We start from the raw sequence: 16,217 nt of genomic DNA, 5'->3' as shown, positions 1-16,217 counted from the left end.
TGTCATTAACAGCACTTCTAAGAGCTTTTTAATTAAGTGCGAGTGGGTTGAAGAGAATCTAGACTTTCTTTAATAAGAAGCTTTTTAAAAAAATGTTATTTTTAATAAGAAGAGTGAGTATTTCTACAATCTTGTCTAGACACCGGCAGCACGAGGTTATGGGAAAATCCTGATGGGGCTTATGCTGCATTAAGGGATAAATGTGGGGGGTTTGGGGTGCAGCACCCCTGCACTGCTGATGCAAAGTGGGGGGTAAACATTGAGGTGTTTAATAAGAAGTTGATGGAAGATATGGGGTGTGTCCTTATTGCTTTCCTGGGGCAAAAGCAGCAGAGTTTGGAAGCTCTCATCACCCCAAGCACTCCCCAAAACCGCACGCCCCAGGCAGTGGCACCATAACCCAGATTGCCCAGTGCCACATATGGAGCAGGCTTTACCCCCCTCTGCTTAACTCCACCTCTTAGGAAATGTAATCAAGAGCTCCAGCAGTGCAGGAGAGGGTAATGGGATCGAGCCTTTCACTACTAGGTCACTGGCCAGGGGCCAGCCCAGCCCATTAATGACCCAGAGCTGTGTCCCCATCTGCTTCATAGGATGGGGAGCTCCCTCCAGAGGCACCAGCCCCGGTGTGGATGAGGTCTGCTCAGGAGGAAAAGGGTTTGTGGCACCAAAAACCAATCACCCTGCCTTGTGCCGAAGCCTGGCTGAGCAGCAGATTGTCCGAGCCTGCTCCCCCTGCCATCAGAGCTATTTTTAGCAGCTATCAGCCCTGACAAGCAGCCCTGGATTAGCAGCAGGGCAGATTTAATGGCCTGAGGCCACAGGCTTTCCCAAGAGCACATCCAAGCCCCCAAATCACGCCTGTGCCTGGGCACAGCACCCCTCACACCATCCCCTGCCCACTCTGCCCTTCCACCCATCCCCACAGGGACCTGCCAGCCCTTCTCTCACTCAGCAGCACCAGGTCTAAAGGCAGCAGCAGCTCTAAGGCAGCCTTGGAAAACCCACGCTGAGAGCCCACTTTGCTCAGGCCTGTCTTTCATTATGAAATAAAAGCGCCGCAGTCTTTGCGAGCAGAGCAATACTGCAATTGGAGCGGCGGCAATTGAGGCCATTACTGTGGAATGCCACAGGATGCCGGTGGCACACTCCCCATTCCGCCCAGGGATTCCAGGAGAAGCGTGGGAAGCAGCACTCCTGCTCCAGCCCTTTCTCCTCTGCTTGTTTAGATCACTTGCTGCCTGAAAAGTGTGACACACCGAGCTCCACAGCTCGGGAACGGCTGCACCACGGGAATCAGCCCCAGGAATGAACACCAAAAAAATCCACATTGGCACTCAGAGCCCTGGGCTTCCCAGGAGGGTGAGCACAGTGAGGGAGCAGCCACAGGATGATGCTCACACTTGTAGCAAAGGTGGACACCAGTCCCAGCTGAGCAGTGTCACTCAGGCTGCTCAGACCATTTGCTCTTTTGTCTCCCATGCCCACATGGGATGCTCTCAAGCATTTTTGCTGAGGATGATTCCATGTTCATCCAAAGGCTGCTGTCACATCAGCCTGATTCTCCCAGTGTCACACCAGGACAAGAGAGCCTCTGGGGCTGCCTGGGAGCCAGGTGCTACCAATGCCAGCCCCATCCCCTCACTCACACTGCACTGTCAGGTAGGCAGAGGCTGATGGTGAGCGGCCCAGGCTGTTGCTGGGGATACAGGTGTATTTTCCAGCATCCTCTGGTTTGACACGGAAAATAATCAGCGTCCCGTCGATCAGGATCCGCACCCTCAGCTTCAAGTCACTGCGAGAGAAGACGAGAGCAGGATCACAAGGAGAGCCAGGGGCAAAGCCCAACACAATGCCAGCTCCCAGCTCAACCCAGGAGCAGCAGCAGGAGGAGAACACGGTGCCCAACAGCTATAAACTCACTTCTTGAAGTAGACATTCTCCTCCTCCCAGTACCACAGGTAGGTGAGGTTCCCGGGGTACGCCTCGGCCTGGCAGGTGAACAGCGCATCCTGGGAGATGTTGACTGTGATGTTCTCCGGAGGGGAAACGATAAAGGGAGGTCCTGGAGGGGCCAAGAGGCAAGGGTCACTCCCACCACTGCAGCTGTCCCCACAAAGGTTGCTCAGGATCAGCTCCATCCCAGTGTTTTGGCTGGGAGCTGCTGGAGGGCTCTGGGGCAGGGCTGGCCCCAATCCTCTGAGAACCACAGTGCCCCTGTTATTCCCAACCCTTTCCCTAATCTCTAGGCTGACTGAGAACCACGGTAACCCTGTTATTCCCAGCCCTTTCCCTAATCTCTGTGCTGACATTCCCAACACTTTCCCTAATCTCTGTGCTGACTGAGAACCACAGTGACCACATTATTCCCAGCCCTCTCCCTAATCTCTACAGCTTTCAGCAGGGGATCCATGCCCATGGTGCTTCTCTCAGGGCACACAAGGACATGCCTCCCTTCATCCCCAGCACTTCTCGAGGCCAGTATCACCCACAGGAGAAATCCAGGGGGAACAGGCTGCCAGGGGCCAGCAGCTCACCACTGCCACAAAAGCAGAGCAGAGGACACCCCGTGCTCCTCTCTCTGCTGGTAGCTGCTGACCTAATTAAAGATTTATTTAATAAGAGAGGGAGCAAGGAGCAGGAGGCCTGTCATGCATCACGTCTGTCTGACGAGGCGCTTCATGACAGCCTCAATCTTTTCCCCGCTTCCCAAACAAAACGGAGCTGCCAGCAGGGCCTGGCTGCTCATCAGCACGGCCACCACCGTGTCCCAATTAAGCAGATTCCTCCATGCCCCAAACCGGATGCAGAGCCAGCACCGTGCCAGGCACAGAGGACTCCAGGGTGACAGCACAGCCCTGAAGATCCCCCCATCCCGTGTCCCAGGGGATGCTGAGGAGGGGGAAGGTCTCACCTTGGACGAGCAGGCGCGTGGTGTGCACAGCCTCGCCCTGGATGCTGTAGGCCCGGCAGGTGTAGGCACCTCTGTCCTCCCGGCTGACCGACAGCACCGTGAGGCTCCCGTCGCTCACCTGGAACAAGGGCAGACCCTGGAGCGTGGGCAGGGACCCCCAGGGGGATAGGGGAGACCCTCCCTGCTTCCCACGGCAGAGAGCTGCCAGGGATTTTAGGGCTGGATGAGAGATGGGTTTCCCCGCTCTGCAAGACGTGGGATATTAATAAACCAACACACGTGTTTCTGCTCGACGCCAAGGGGAAGGGAAAAAAAAAATCATGAAATAAATAAATAACCATCCCAGCACATTCATCTCCCAGAAGTGACTGGCAGGCAGCAGGCTCCAAACTGCTCCTGCCAAGCGCCTCAGCACCATTGGAGCTTCACAAGGAACCTTGCTGGAGCATTCCCAGCCCCCCAAGGAACTGCTCCATCCCTGGGGGATGAGGGGGAGACCCAGCTTGGCCACTGTCCTCCCTGTGGGGCCATCTCTCAGCTGGAAGAGATTCCCCCTGGGGACACAGCACAGGGATGGATGGACAAGGGACTGTCACCTTTGGTGTTGCAGCACCCCCATGCACAGGGAGGCCTCCAAGCCAGCCTTCCCCCCCACCTCATTCTGCCTCATCCTTCTATTTCAATTAGTAACAAATGATTCCTAATTACTCTCATTAGTGCCTGCGCTGATTCCAATGCCTGATTTACCAATTACAGCTCAGGGGGGAATCTCTGCCTGGGAGCCTTTGGGATGCAAAAAGGGTCCTGAAGGGGAGGGGAGGAGGGGAAATCCTCCCTGCTAAACCCTCTCCTGTCCCAGCCCTGCTGCATCCATCCCTGGCAGGGGGACACCACCCCAGGCTGCAGCCCCCACCCCATCTCGAGGGTCTTGGCCCCTGGGCTGAGTCCACAGGAGCCAGGTCAGGTGCAGGAGCAGGGCTGTCCCAAGCACTTGGGGGATCTCCAGCCTGCACCCAAGGGCTGGCAGCGTTCCAGGCTGCTGCTCAGCAGGGATGGGGTGGGGAAATGGGCATCTCACCAAGGAGAAATGCTGAGAAAGCAGGGCTGGCTCCAGGCACGGCAGAGCTCCTGTCAATACTGCCCCTGCCAGCTCCCAGCCCAGGAGTCCCCACGGCTCCCAGCCCTCCCCCACCTACCTGGTACTTGCCACTGGCACCCAAAAGGTCTCCCTCTCTGAGCCAGGTGACGATGGGCTTGGGGTTCCCGAACGCCATGCAGGTCAGGGTGACACTGCTGCCCTCCTTGGCCTCTACGTACTGCGGCGGGGTCTCGGTGAACGTGGGGGGAGCTGGGGGCACAGAGAGCACCGTGGGGCTGGGGGCACAGGGGACAGAGGGGCACCTGCTGCTGCACGCAGCTCTGCACACCCCCACCCCAAAGGCAAACGCGGCTGCAGGGACAGGGGTGGCACACCCAAGAGGTGCCACGGCACCCCAGCCCTGCCCCCTCCCCATCATCACCGAGCCCCCCCCCCCCCCACCCCGCTGCACATTAACTCGCTATTGTCAAAACATGGGAAAACACCGCAGTGCAGATCGAAAGGCTCCTTCCTGATGAAAGAGGCTGGCAGGATTACAGCCCGCCCCTAATTACCCGCGGTTGTTAAAGCCCACTTTAGAAGAAGACAAGTTGGCAATTTAATCTGCTTGGAGGGGGAAAAAAAACTAAAAAAAAAAAAAAAAAAAAAAAAAGGGAATTATATTTTGTTTCTCCCCAAATGATTTTTATTTTCCCCCTAAGAAAATTAAGCGTTGTAATGCGCCACAGCACTCACCCTGAAAGCAATTCCTCGGGCTGGGAGGATTATGGTTATTATATTGTTATTAAGCCCCTGCACGCCCCGTGCTGCAAAAAGCCCCAAAACTGGCCCATTTTGCCAATGGGAGGGACAGAGCATCTGGGGCCATTTTCCAGCCCTGCACGTGGCAGAGGTGAGCCAGGCACCACCATCCTCCTCCTCCTTCTTCCTCCTCTTCCCAAGCCCTCGGAGCTCATTAGCAGGCTGGGAGAAGGCAGGAAGCAGCAGGCAGGGCAGCAGGCAGGGATGGGGCTGGTGGCCTGCACAGCCCCGCTTGCAAAGCTCCTGCTCACTAATTGGGCTCAATTAGGTGGCTCTGCTCTGTGCCACGGCACAGCCATCCCCCCAAAGGTTAAATTAATTGCACAAGGTCAAGGCAAGACCAGCGAGGAGCTGCCAGTGGCCACATCTCTGCACCCCACTGCAGCAGGAGAGGCACGGCCCTGATGCTGGGCTAAAAATAAAGATCTCTTTCCTGATGCAGAGAATGACAATTTGCTAATTAGTTTAATATACAGCCTTAATAAAATGAAAAAGTAATTTGAGTAAATCTGAATTTCAAGAAAACAAAGATTTGATTTTCTGATCTGTTTGTTGAGAGGAGATTCATTCCCAGCCCCAGCTCTTGATGTCTCTCCTTTAAACAAGCTCCACGTAATTAAACCGAGGAATCCCTAATAAAACTTTGTCCCTTTTGAAGTCACACCCTGGCTGGAGCAGCCAGCTCGGATGGCTCCAGGCTGGCGTGTCTGCCAGGCACAGATGCCAATGACACCCAGCATCCAGCAGAAACCCCATTTTGGCACCACAGAGGTGCTGCCCCGCTCACCATTGACCGTGAGGTGGACCCAGCTGCCGTTGTGGAAGGTGTCGTACTGCTGGTCCAGCATGAGCACTTTGCACTCGTACCAGCCCTGGTCCTCGGAGCGCACCTGCTCAATGCGCAGGGACGCCTTGTCGTGCAGGCTGGCCCGGCCTGTGGGAGAGCACGGCGTTGGCAGCACGGCCCTGCCACTGCAGCACCACTGCAGGGACACCCCACCCCAAACTGGAGCAGCCCCCAGAGTATCACTGCAGGGACACCCCACCCCAAACTGGAGCAGCCCCCAGAGCATCACCCCAGGGCACACCCCATCCCCGTGTGGGCACTATCTCAGTTTGGGGCTGGCTGAACTGCACGGTGCGGTGGCAATCAGTGGTGCCAGGCCGGTGACACACTCGCCCATCTGGGGATGGCAGAGCCAAGCTGCCAGGGCCAGGCAAGGTGCCTCAAGCAGTATCTGCCCACAGTGACACCGGCCTTCTGCTCCCAGCCAGGGGCTGGCGGCGGCACAGCCAGCACACAGGCATGTCCCAAAGCTTTTCCCTGCCTGGGAGACTCCTGGAAAGCAGGGCAGCCCTGAGCTGACCCCGTGCACAGCCCCAAAAACTGGGTCAGGAGCAAAGCAGCCTGAACCTCCACCCTGGTGCAGTGGACACGGGGCTGTGGCATCACTCATTGATGAGCTGAGTTTGGCAGGGCTCAGCTGGTGCATCTCCCCTGCTGCAGCATTTCTTAGAGAGCAATTTGGGCAGCGTCCCAGGGAAGATTCCCAGGACAGCATTCCACAGGGAAAGGGATCCCACAATGGGTCTGTCCTGCCACACCAACCTTCTCAGGGCTGGTTTCCAGCTCACACATCCCACCAGAGGATACCGGCCACGTGTCACAGGCAGCACATTGGCGAGCAGCCACACGAGTTCTGCAGCTCCAACCTGTCACCTTCACCCAGCACGTGGCCCTGGCTCCATCCCCACCGTCCCCTCAGCATCCCTCCCTGGGCTCACAGCTGCTCTGGGGCACAGCAGCAGCAGCAGCAGCCACCGCCACCACGCGTCACCCTGGGTTTCTCTGCCTCGCTTGCTCCCGTCCCACGCAGCCCAGCTGGCTTCCTAACGCTGCTGCTTAATTAAAACCAACTGGGTGGAAAGCGAGCACCGAGAGGCAGAGCCCGCGCGGATGCCGGCGGAGCTGCGCATCCTGCATCCCGGAGCTGGCACCCTCCTGGACTCACCGGCATACTCTGGGTCCACATGGGGAGGGTAAAACCCAAACTTGATGAAGATGGGGATGGGGACGCCGAACTTGAACCACTCCACGACATAGGGAGGGGGCTGTCCCGTCAGCGGGTGGATGACGTCGCATGGCAGGATCACGCTCTCGCCAGCGCGAGCGGTCACGAACTCGGGCTCCTCCCTCGAGCCGAGGGCACCTGCGAGGGGGGAAGGAAGAATCTGTGGCTGATCCCACTGCTGGACCCCAGCATCGAACCAGGATGCCCAGAAGCAGCAGTAATGCCCATTCCCCAGCCACCTGTCTCAAATAAGGGCAGCCCATCGGTCGCCCTTGCCCCAAAATCAACAGGGGATCCCAAGCCCTAACACTCAGCTCCAAGGCAACTCTGAACTACCAAAGGAGTCAGGACAGTGGCCACCAGCACCCCAGCGCTCCAGGACAGCTTCCCAATCTCTGCACCAGGGCAAGGGTGATGCCCAGTGACCCCACAGGAGTTTTGGGGACCCCTGCTCTCAGTAGAGGGGCACAGAGCATGCCTAGCACTGCTCCCCATATAGCAGCACCATCTGGGCTACCCTGTATCGTTATGCAGGGAAAAAGCAGCGTTTAGCTTGTGCCCCTGTATCCTCCAGCAAGCAGGACTGAGGAGGACTGGGTGTGCAAGGACCCCTGACCACAGCTGTGCTGTGCCAGCCCAGGGATCCAGCTCTCCCACCGGTGCCAGGATGGGCTGGGCACCCGGAGCCACCATGCTCCTTCCAAGCCCACACGTCCTCGGGCATCCCCGAGAGCCCCAAACCCGAAACCTGTCTGCGACCAGCGCGTCGGGTCTGTCACCCTGCTCCTCCCAGCTGGGTAATTACAGGGGACTTTGGTCTCAGCTCCGAGGCTGCTCCACCCCGGCTGTGCCGCCCTGCTCGCTGCAGCCTGGCGTCATCCTGCTCTGCCAGCAGCAGCAAAGCTGCATCCTCAGCACGGCGTTCAGAGATGGAGAGAAAGGGGGAAACCCAGGGCTGGGAGAAGCCAAACAGCGGGTCCCCAAAACTAGATTTAGACCCACATCGCCCTTCCCATCAAGGAAGGGCCCCCCGTTTTCCTGGCGCGCGGCCGCTGGCTGTTCTGGGGGGGATGCTCGGGGAGGGATGCTCGGGGAAGCACGTTCCCACTCCTCCGCGCTGCTCCTCGGGGCCGCCGGTGATTGGCGGCGAGTGACATCACCGCTTCCCCGCCGCGGGAGCCGAGCATCACCGAGCATCACCGGCTATTTTTGGCTCTGGCACAAGCGCGTACCGGCGAGAGGCCCGTGATGTGCCACCCCACGGGCCCACCAGCCGAGTGTCCCCGCGGGAAGGGCAGCGGGCAGAGCTGGCCGCGGTGTGGCACAAGGCGTGTCCCTGCAGAGAGTCACAGCCTGATGGCCACCCGAGCGTCCTGAGCCCCCCAGACCACCAGCAAACTGGGCACGGGGGGGCTCTTGAACTGGGAGGGCTGGCTGGTGGCAGCGGGTGGGTGATGCCGGGGTGCAGGGCTGAGAGCCATCCGCAAGGAGCAGATGCTGCATTGCACATCCACTGCAGGCACCGGCCCCGCTCGGGGGTCCTGCCCGGCCACGGATCCGCCCGGAGCGCAGCGGGGCGGGGGAACCGCTGAGCGCACACGTGCGGTGTGCACGCACACCCCCGCACAGCTTTGCACCGCCTCGACAACACTCTTGCACCTTTCCATCCCTCGTTAGCGCTGCATAGCCGATGAGCTCCCATTCGCACCCTGTCAGCAGGGACGGTGTCAGCCCTCCCCTGCCACCCCGGCACTGAGCTGTGAGAAGCGGTCCTGACCCCGCTGTGCCCATCCGAGAGGGTGAGGGGGGCTGTGCTGCAGGGCTGGAGCCCCCCTGCCTGCCCGTGGTCCTGCGCTGATCGGGGACAGAGCTGCCACGTGCTGCTCAAGAGCATCCAAGGACGCGCTTCCCCGGCCGCTTTGCCCGAGCCAGCAGGTCCCCAGCACCTCATCGCCTTCAGAGTGACACCCTCTACCCACCAGCAGGAGAAAATGGAAACGGCAGCACCCAAACCCCTTTCCCAAGCCCCCCCAGCTGCTCCAGCTCTTGGGCTACCAAGAGAGAATCTTGGTTTCCAGCACCTCTCCACCCACTGGAGCCCGGAATGCTGATGTTTGCCCAGCTGGAGCAAGCTCGCTGCCCAAGAGGTCACTCAGACACCCCGGGGATGGGTGCCAGGGAGTCACGCTACGCCAGGATCCCCTGACTGGCTCCCTGGCAGAGCAGTGGGTGACGTCCCCGGGGAGGGGATGAGCCAGCCGCTCTGCCGGACCCACGCCTGGCCGGGGCTGCCCGGGCGCAGGAAAATAGGTCATCCCGGCAGCTCGCAGCGCCGGTGTCTGATCGCGAGGCCGGTGGGGAATTGCACGCACGGCTGAGCATCGCCTCCCCAGCGCACGGCCGACTGGCAGCCACGGCGGAGAACCGGCCCCCGGCTCTCCCCAGCTGCCACCCGCCCCTTGCCCTCCTGTCCCCACTTCCAGAGCGCCAGGAAGGCAATGGGGAGATGCTTCACAAACTCTCTTTGGGTCTCCTCAGCTTCCCAACCCACCAACCCTGCGGTCCCGACCCTGACCAAGTTTTCCTTCCGAGTCCAGATCATGAAGAAAGCGAGCAATGGAGACTGCAGCTCTCGATTCAAAGTGTTTTCTCACCCCCACATTTGTAGGGAAACGCTTGAAAACAACCCGCAGACGCCAGAAGAAACAGAGCACAAATAGACAGGGTATTTTTAAACCCACTTGATTTTCCCAGCCAAGTTCAGAGAGGTTTCGAGGCTGAATCTGCGGTTTGGGAAACGGGGTCAACATCAGGGAGCGGCAGCAGGGATGAGAACCCCAAATCCGCCTCGGTGCAGGAGCTCACGTGAAGCTGGGGGATGCCTCGTAAAGAAAAACAAGTAATCAACAGGCTTCATCATCCAAGCAGATCCAGGAAAAATAAAAGCACGCCGCGTGCCAGGAGGCAAGAATACAAGATGCGGAGGTGGAGTTGAACAGCATCCCAAAGGGAGAGGAGGGAAGGCTGCCGCCGCTGAGACGGTGCCACCGCGGGGCTCCCCGGGATGGTGATGCATGGGGAGACCCTCACCTGGATCTGGGCACCCAGCTCCTCTGATCCCAAGGCAGAGGCGGCCACAGGACTCGGTGAAGCAGGACCCTTCCTGCAGGTGCTTTGTGAGAACGGCATGGCCATAGCAGTGTGGTTTCCCAAGGAATTAATGATGGGAAGGCTTTCCTGCCCAGCATAGTGGACACCCAGGTCCTGGGGCAGAGAGGACATCCTGTCCTGACCCAGAAGCGCCTTGCAGCCTGCTGACAGAGGCACCACTATCCACTTCCAATGCTGCCCCACACCCCTAGCACTCATCCCCAGCCCTGGGCCCCATAGGGATGGCTGAGGGAGCAGGCACAAGGCCCCGAGCCTGTGGACCTCTCCTCCCTGGTGAGCTGAGATGAGATGTGCTCTGACACATCCCGCTCCCATCGGTGGAGGCGGGATATGGCAGGGATCTCTGAGGACAAGGCCACCAGCATGGCATATGGTGGCCAGCAGGGAAGGAGAGCAGGCAGCCATTGCCACGGAATGAAGAGGGGGGTGCCTGCAGCCCAGGGTGGGGGACAGGCACAGCATGCTGCAGGGATCCCAGCTGCCAGGGCAGGGTGGGAGTGCCAGGAGACTGCCTGTCCCCCACCTCTATAGCCCCCTAAATATCTCAGTGGGGGTTGCGCCCCCCATTACAAACCCAGTCCCTTTGCCTATCCTGGGGTATCCAGAGCCCTCTAAAAGCATTCGCCTGTCCCCTGGTGGGAGGAAGCCCTGGGGCTGGGAGCACAGCCTCACCCCCTCCCCCAGCTGGAAAGCAGCATCTGGGCTTTCAGTGCGATTCCTGCGTTTTAAACCCGATTTTCCAGATGGATGGAGGGCGACGCGCAGGTCAAGTGACATGCCTCAAGGTCATGCGGGGCCAGGGAGGAGAGGGATTAGCAGCACTGAGGGGTGGCTTGTGCCCCATTCACAGCGAGGTGGGAACTCAGAACCCCGTTCCTGGGCACAAGGGGTGCCCTGTGGGATCACCACCACCCTCTCCGGGCAGGCAGGCAGTTGTCCTGGCATCCCAAAGGGAACGCATGCATGGGATGCTGCCTCCCTGCAGCCCTACAGCAAATCCTTGCTCCCTGGAATGGCACAGGTGGGAACCTGCCTGGCCAGGCAGTGGCTCAGCAAGCACATAGGACCACAGGCTGGTGCTCTGAGAGACACGGAGATGGAGTAGGAGAGAAAATTACTTCCCTGAGATCACCTTCTTCCTACCTGGGGGTCCCTTGTGTTCCCTCTCTCTAATCGCCAGCAGCTCGGTGTTGAGCATCCGGTGTTGGCAGCTGCCTCGTGGGAGGCATCATCTCCCAGCAACGACCAGCAGCTACCTGTGCGCTCCCCGTGAGCTCCCTCCACACACCACGGAGCTGAACCAGCAGCTGTGGTGGGAGCTGGAGCACCAAACCCATCCCAGAGGAGCCCTCCTGCAGCTGGAGAGCACTGCCAGGGTGCTGTGCCCTCAGCCCAGCCCCACATCACACCAGTGCAGGCTGGCATCACCCTCCCCACAGAGCAGTGGGTACCATCCCGATGCCTTGACAAAATCCAACAGGAAACTGGGATGCAGGCAGCGCTCCGAGCTGCCCGCCAGCAGCTCCTGAATCACGCTGTTCCTGGCTCAGGCAGCCCTCCCACCAACGCCAGCCTCTTCATGGAGGAGCAGGAGGAAGGAGTTGTTTTTCCAAAGGCCAGCTGGTCGCTCAGGGCTCCCAGCTCGGGAGATTCCTTCCGCAGGGAAAGGGAGAGGGAAGGACTCCTCCATCGGCACCGCATGGGGTTGGACCCACTGCTTGCCTATCTGCAGGGCTTCTCATCCAGCACGAAGGCACGACCTCCAAGACAGAATCAGAGGTGAATGGGAGCTGTGCCAGCCTGCCACAGCTTTGGAGAGGAACTTGCAGGGCTCACCCATCACCAGCAAAGGTGTGTCTTCCAAGTCAAAAAGAAACTGAGCCAGCAAAGCATCGCAGCAGGGACCCTCCGGAGAGCCAAGTCATCGACCGAGACACTCGCGTCCCTCCCAGCCCTGTGCGCTCCCATCCAACAGGTCCAGAGGAGCAGAAAACCTCCAGGGAATGATGGAAATGGGAGCCTGGCCAACGCCCTTGGCTGTTCCCGGTGCCAAACCATCCCCTTGCCAGAAGAGAGCGGGGCCAAAGCCGCACGTGCCAAATCCAGCGGCTCCCGGTCCAGACTCCTCCACGGCCAAAGAGGCAAAACGCAAGAGCTCTGCACCAGGGTCGGGCAGGGGATGCAGCGCTGGCACTGCCACGCCGAGCGGCCAAGGTCAGCGCCAGGAGCATCGCCCGCTGCCGTGTCCAGGGAGCCTCTTCACCAGAGCCCTCGCCCGGGGCCGCGCAGCCGGATCCTCCCTCTGCAAACCCTGCTGCCGGCTCCACCAGCATCCCCACTCACTGCGTGCTGCCACAGCGTCACGCTCGTGGGAGAGGGAGGAAAAGCCCCTCGGTGTGACGGCACTGCTGGGAATGCCAGGAGGCCGGATCCCTCCCCTGACACCCACTCCTGGCGCGGTCACGTCCTGGCTTCTCCTCCCCCATGCCATAAGAGGGGATAACGCACCCTCCTTCCCTCTCTGAGCCGATTAATGCCTGGAAAGCCCTTGGAGAGCCAGGCAAGAAGGCTGCCCAGGGCCAGCGCTGCTGCTTCTCAGCTCAGAAAGGAGGAAGTGGTGTGGGAGGAAGGCCACGGCAAGAGGAAAAGCCCCAGTGAGGGCACCAGCACACGGTGAGCCCCAGCGCTCCTCCAAAGCCCATCCCCAAGCAATGCTGGGTGACAACTCCCCCCGAGGACAGGACAGTGCTGGGACCAAAGGGTTGCAGCAGCTGGGGCGAGCTCCGTGGGCTCCCTGCCCCTGCGGGGGCCACGCCGGCCCGCAGCACCCCCTCCCCCGGCACCCACCCACGCATTACTCACGGCACGCTCATTCATCACGTACACGCTGCTCCACACACACAGCACCCCTGTGCCGGGGCTTCCCGGCACCCACCCACCCCGGCACCAGCTCCGGAGCTCCATCCCAGCGGCTCCAGGGTATTTCCAAGTTCCCAGGTGCCGAACGAGCTGCTCTGCTCCTCTCCCCGGCAGAGCATCCCTGTAGAAGCCGCTGCTGCAAACACTGCCTCAGCACACTGCAGCACGCAGTTCGGGCAGGCAGCAGCCGGCCACGGCTCAGCGAGAGGGGCTACGCGCCCCCAAATAGGGCAGCCCCATCCCGACCCCCCTCCGAAAGGACAGCCCCGTCCTGACACACACCCCCCTGCCTCCAGGAGCCGCCCGCCAGGCGAGGAGGACAAGGGACTGTGGCACGGCACAGATGTGACCCAGTGGGCTCGAGAAGAGCTGTGAATTGGGGGGGCTGCAGCACCCCGGCACCCCTCCTATCCCAGCCGTGCCCCCCGAGGCAGCGTCCCCCACACCATGGGGAGGGGAGAGGTGGTGGCTGCCAGCCAGGCATCGCATCCCCATGGGCAGGGTGGATGACACCCAGGGCACGGCTCCAGGCTCTCCTCCCCGGTAAGGACCACCGGGAGGCAGGGACAACCATGAGCCCAGTGAGGAACCAGCAGAGATGGGGGACGGTGCTGCACCAGCGGCAGGCAGCTCCCCCCTACCTGCAGGGATGGCTCGGAGGGGAGGGAGGGGGCTGGCAGCTGAAGGGAAAGAAGCCAGAGCAGGAAAATCAGGGTTATTCCTTGCTGCCGTCTCCGTCCTGACCTTGGACAACCCTGTGCCTCAGTTTACCACGGCACAGCAGCCAGCCTGCAGTGGGGGGAGAAGGAGGGCAGCCTCTTCTGGGCGGGGGGGTGGGAGCAAAGTCACCCCCAAACCCGCAGCCGGGGCGCTGCAGGGGAAGGCGACGAATCCCTCCTGCATTTCTCCTTGCCCAGCCGGGCTACCCTTGCAGGGAAGGACAAACGCTGCCCGCACCCCCCGGAGCTGCCGCAGGCGCTTCCTCAGGATGAGAGAAGAAATCCGAATGCGGAGAAAAGCTTGCCCATCCCTGAACAAGGGGCACACTCAGCCAGCCGTGCTTCCCCCCGCGCACCCGCTTGCCTTCTCCCAAAGGGAATTTCCAACCCCTGGGCAGAGGCTCCGCCGCACCGGGAGCGCGGCTTCCCGAACTTCCCCAGCTGCAGCCGCTGCCCTCGGGGAGGTCACGGCCAACCCCGCCGAGCGCCTGCGGAGGGAGGATGCGCCGGGCGCTCCCGGCTCCCCCGGCAGCGGGAGATGAAGGAATCGCCAGCGCCCCGCCGCAGCGGGAAGCGCTCGGTCCCCGCACCGGCAGCGGGAAGACGCGAAACCCGCAAACCCCCTCGGCAGCCGCAGTTCCCCCTCCTACCCTCCTCCCCAGCCCCTTCTCGGTGGCCTCTCCCCGGGACGCGATGCCCCCCCCGCCCCGGTGCGCGCATCCCTCCCGGTCCATGCGCATCCTCTCCGCCGCATCCGGTACACCGGGAGAGCGGGGGGGGGGGAACACGCAGAGCCGGCCCTGCCGCCGCCCCGCAGAGCCCGACGCGCCCCTCCCGGGCTCACCCCGGCCGAGAACACCCCGCGGCCGCACTCACCTTGGACGGGCAGCCCGCGGGCGCCGAGCACACTTGCTACCAAAGCGGCCACATACCAAATCATAGTACTACCGGCCCCCGGTGCGCAGCATCTTTCGCCCGCCGGGCGGCCCGGCCGGGGCGGGGCGGGGCCGGGCCGGGCTGGCCGTGGCCGGGCAGGGCTCGGCGGGGCTGGCGGGGCCGGAGGGGCGGCTCAGGGCCGGCCGCCCGCCGCTGCGCCCATGCCCGCGCCCATCGCCGCGCCGCGCCGCACCTGCGCTCCGCCGCGCGGTGCAGCCTAGCCTGCGCCCTTTAGCGGCTCGGCACCGCCCCCGCCCGCCGCCCATTGGCCGCGCCCCGGCGGAGTGGGCGGTGATTGGCCGCCGCCGCGGCCCGGGCCGGTTCAAGGTGGGTTGGCGCGCACGGGGCCCCTGCGCCGCAGTATCATGCGCACTGCCGGGAGCGGCGCGGTCACCTCCGCCGGACGGTCACCTCCCCGCGCGGACACCCGCCGGGACCCGCGCCCCCGCGCCGCCTCGCTGCCACCTCCCCGCGGCCGGCTGTGCCACCGAACCGGATCCGTGTCACCTCCCCGTGTCTAGGTGTGCCCCTGCGCCGGTACGGTGTCACCTCCGTGTCCCCAGATGTGCCCTGTACCAGTGCAGTGTCACCTCCCTCCATCCAGGTGTTACCCTGCACCGGCTCGGTGCCACCTCCCCGTGTCCAACTGTGCTGCCGAACCGGATCGATGTCACCTCCCTATGATTAGGTGTACTCCTGCACACTCACAGTATCACTCACATGTCCCCACATGTGCCCTGTACCGGTATGGTGTCACCTGCCTCTGTCCAGGTGTTACCCTGCACTGGTGCCACCTCCCCATGTGCAGATGTGCCACCTCAGTGTCATCTCCCCAGATGTGTCACTGAACCGGGTCAGTGTCACCTCCCTATCTCTAGATGTGCCCCTGCACTGGTACAGTGTCACTTCCCTCAGTCCAGCTGTATCCCTGCACTGGCTCGGTGCCACCTCCCCCTGTCCAGATGTGTCACTGCACCTACTCAGTGTCACCTCCCTGTTCCCAGATGCATCACTGCACCAGATCAGTGCCACCTTCTTGTCCATAGATGTGCCCCTGCACCAGCTCGGTGCCACCTCCTCACATCCAAACGTGTCACCACACTGTGTGAGTGCCACCTCCCTGTCCCCAGATGTGTCACCACTCCAGATCAGTGTCAGCTCCCCATCCCCAGATGGGCCCCTATACTGCTACCGTGTCACCTGCCTGTGTCCAGATGTGTCCCTGTACCGGCTCAGTGGCACCTCCCCATCCCCAGATGTGTCATTGCATTGGCTCAGTGCCACCTCCCCGTCCACAGATGTGTCTCTGCACCAACTCATTATCACCTCCCTATCCCCAAATGTCACCGCACCTACTCGCTGTTCCCTCCTTGTCTCCAGTTGTGTCCCTGCCTCGGTGCAACTTCACCTTCCTGTCTCCAGATGTGTCCCCTGCACCAGCTCAGCATCACTTTCCAGCTCAGTGTCACTCCCTGTCCCCTGATGCATTCTCTGTGCCAGCTCAGCGTTACTTTCCTGTCGCCAGCTGTGCCCCTGCATTGCCTTAGTGTCACCACCCTGTCTCTGGATGTGCCCCCTATAACAGC

General features: G+C 61.4%; 2 protein-coding genes across 5 annotated transcripts in view; one reads left to right on the top strand and one right to left on the bottom strand.

Annotated features, from left to right (window-relative positions):
- Positions 1-14,807, bottom strand: part of IGSF9B (immunoglobulin superfamily member 9B) — a 46,084-nt gene extending 31,277 nt beyond the window's left edge. For all 3 annotated transcript variants that reach the window (XR_013776822.1, XM_079326566.1, XM_079326567.1), the window contains exons 1-7: positions 14,572-14,807; positions 6,827-7,024; positions 5,602-5,748; positions 4,111-4,262; positions 2,915-3,032; positions 1,924-2,065; positions 1,650-1,795 (exon numbers count right to left, since the gene is read on the bottom strand). Coding sequence is in view for 2 of the 3 variants with exons in the window: in XM_079326566.1 (XP_079182692.1) it covers positions 1,650-1,795; positions 1,924-2,065; positions 2,915-3,032; positions 4,111-4,262; positions 5,602-5,748; positions 6,827-7,024; positions 14,572-14,635 (967 nt within the window). In the remaining variant the exon portion in view is untranslated. The remainder of the gene's footprint in view (positions 1-1,649; positions 1,796-1,923; positions 2,066-2,914; positions 3,033-4,110; positions 4,263-5,601; positions 5,749-6,826; positions 7,025-14,571) is intronic.
- Positions 12,864-16,217, top strand: part of LOC306812220 (beta-galactosidase-1-like protein 2) — a 152,360-nt gene continuing 149,006 nt past the window's right edge. For both annotated transcript variants that reach the window (XM_079326587.1, XM_079326584.1), the window contains exon 1: positions 12,864-12,868. The gene's annotated coding sequence lies outside the window, so the exon portion shown is untranslated. The remainder of the gene's footprint in view (positions 12,869-16,217) is intronic.

Source organism: Erithacus rubecula (assembly GCF_903797595.1).
Source record: "Erithacus rubecula genome assembly, chromosome: 25".
Classification (NCBI taxonomy): Eukaryota; Metazoa; Chordata; class Aves; order Passeriformes; family Muscicapidae; genus Erithacus; species Erithacus rubecula.
Note: the sequence above shows the minus strand (reverse complement) of the source record. Positions and strands in the feature narration are given on the sequence as shown.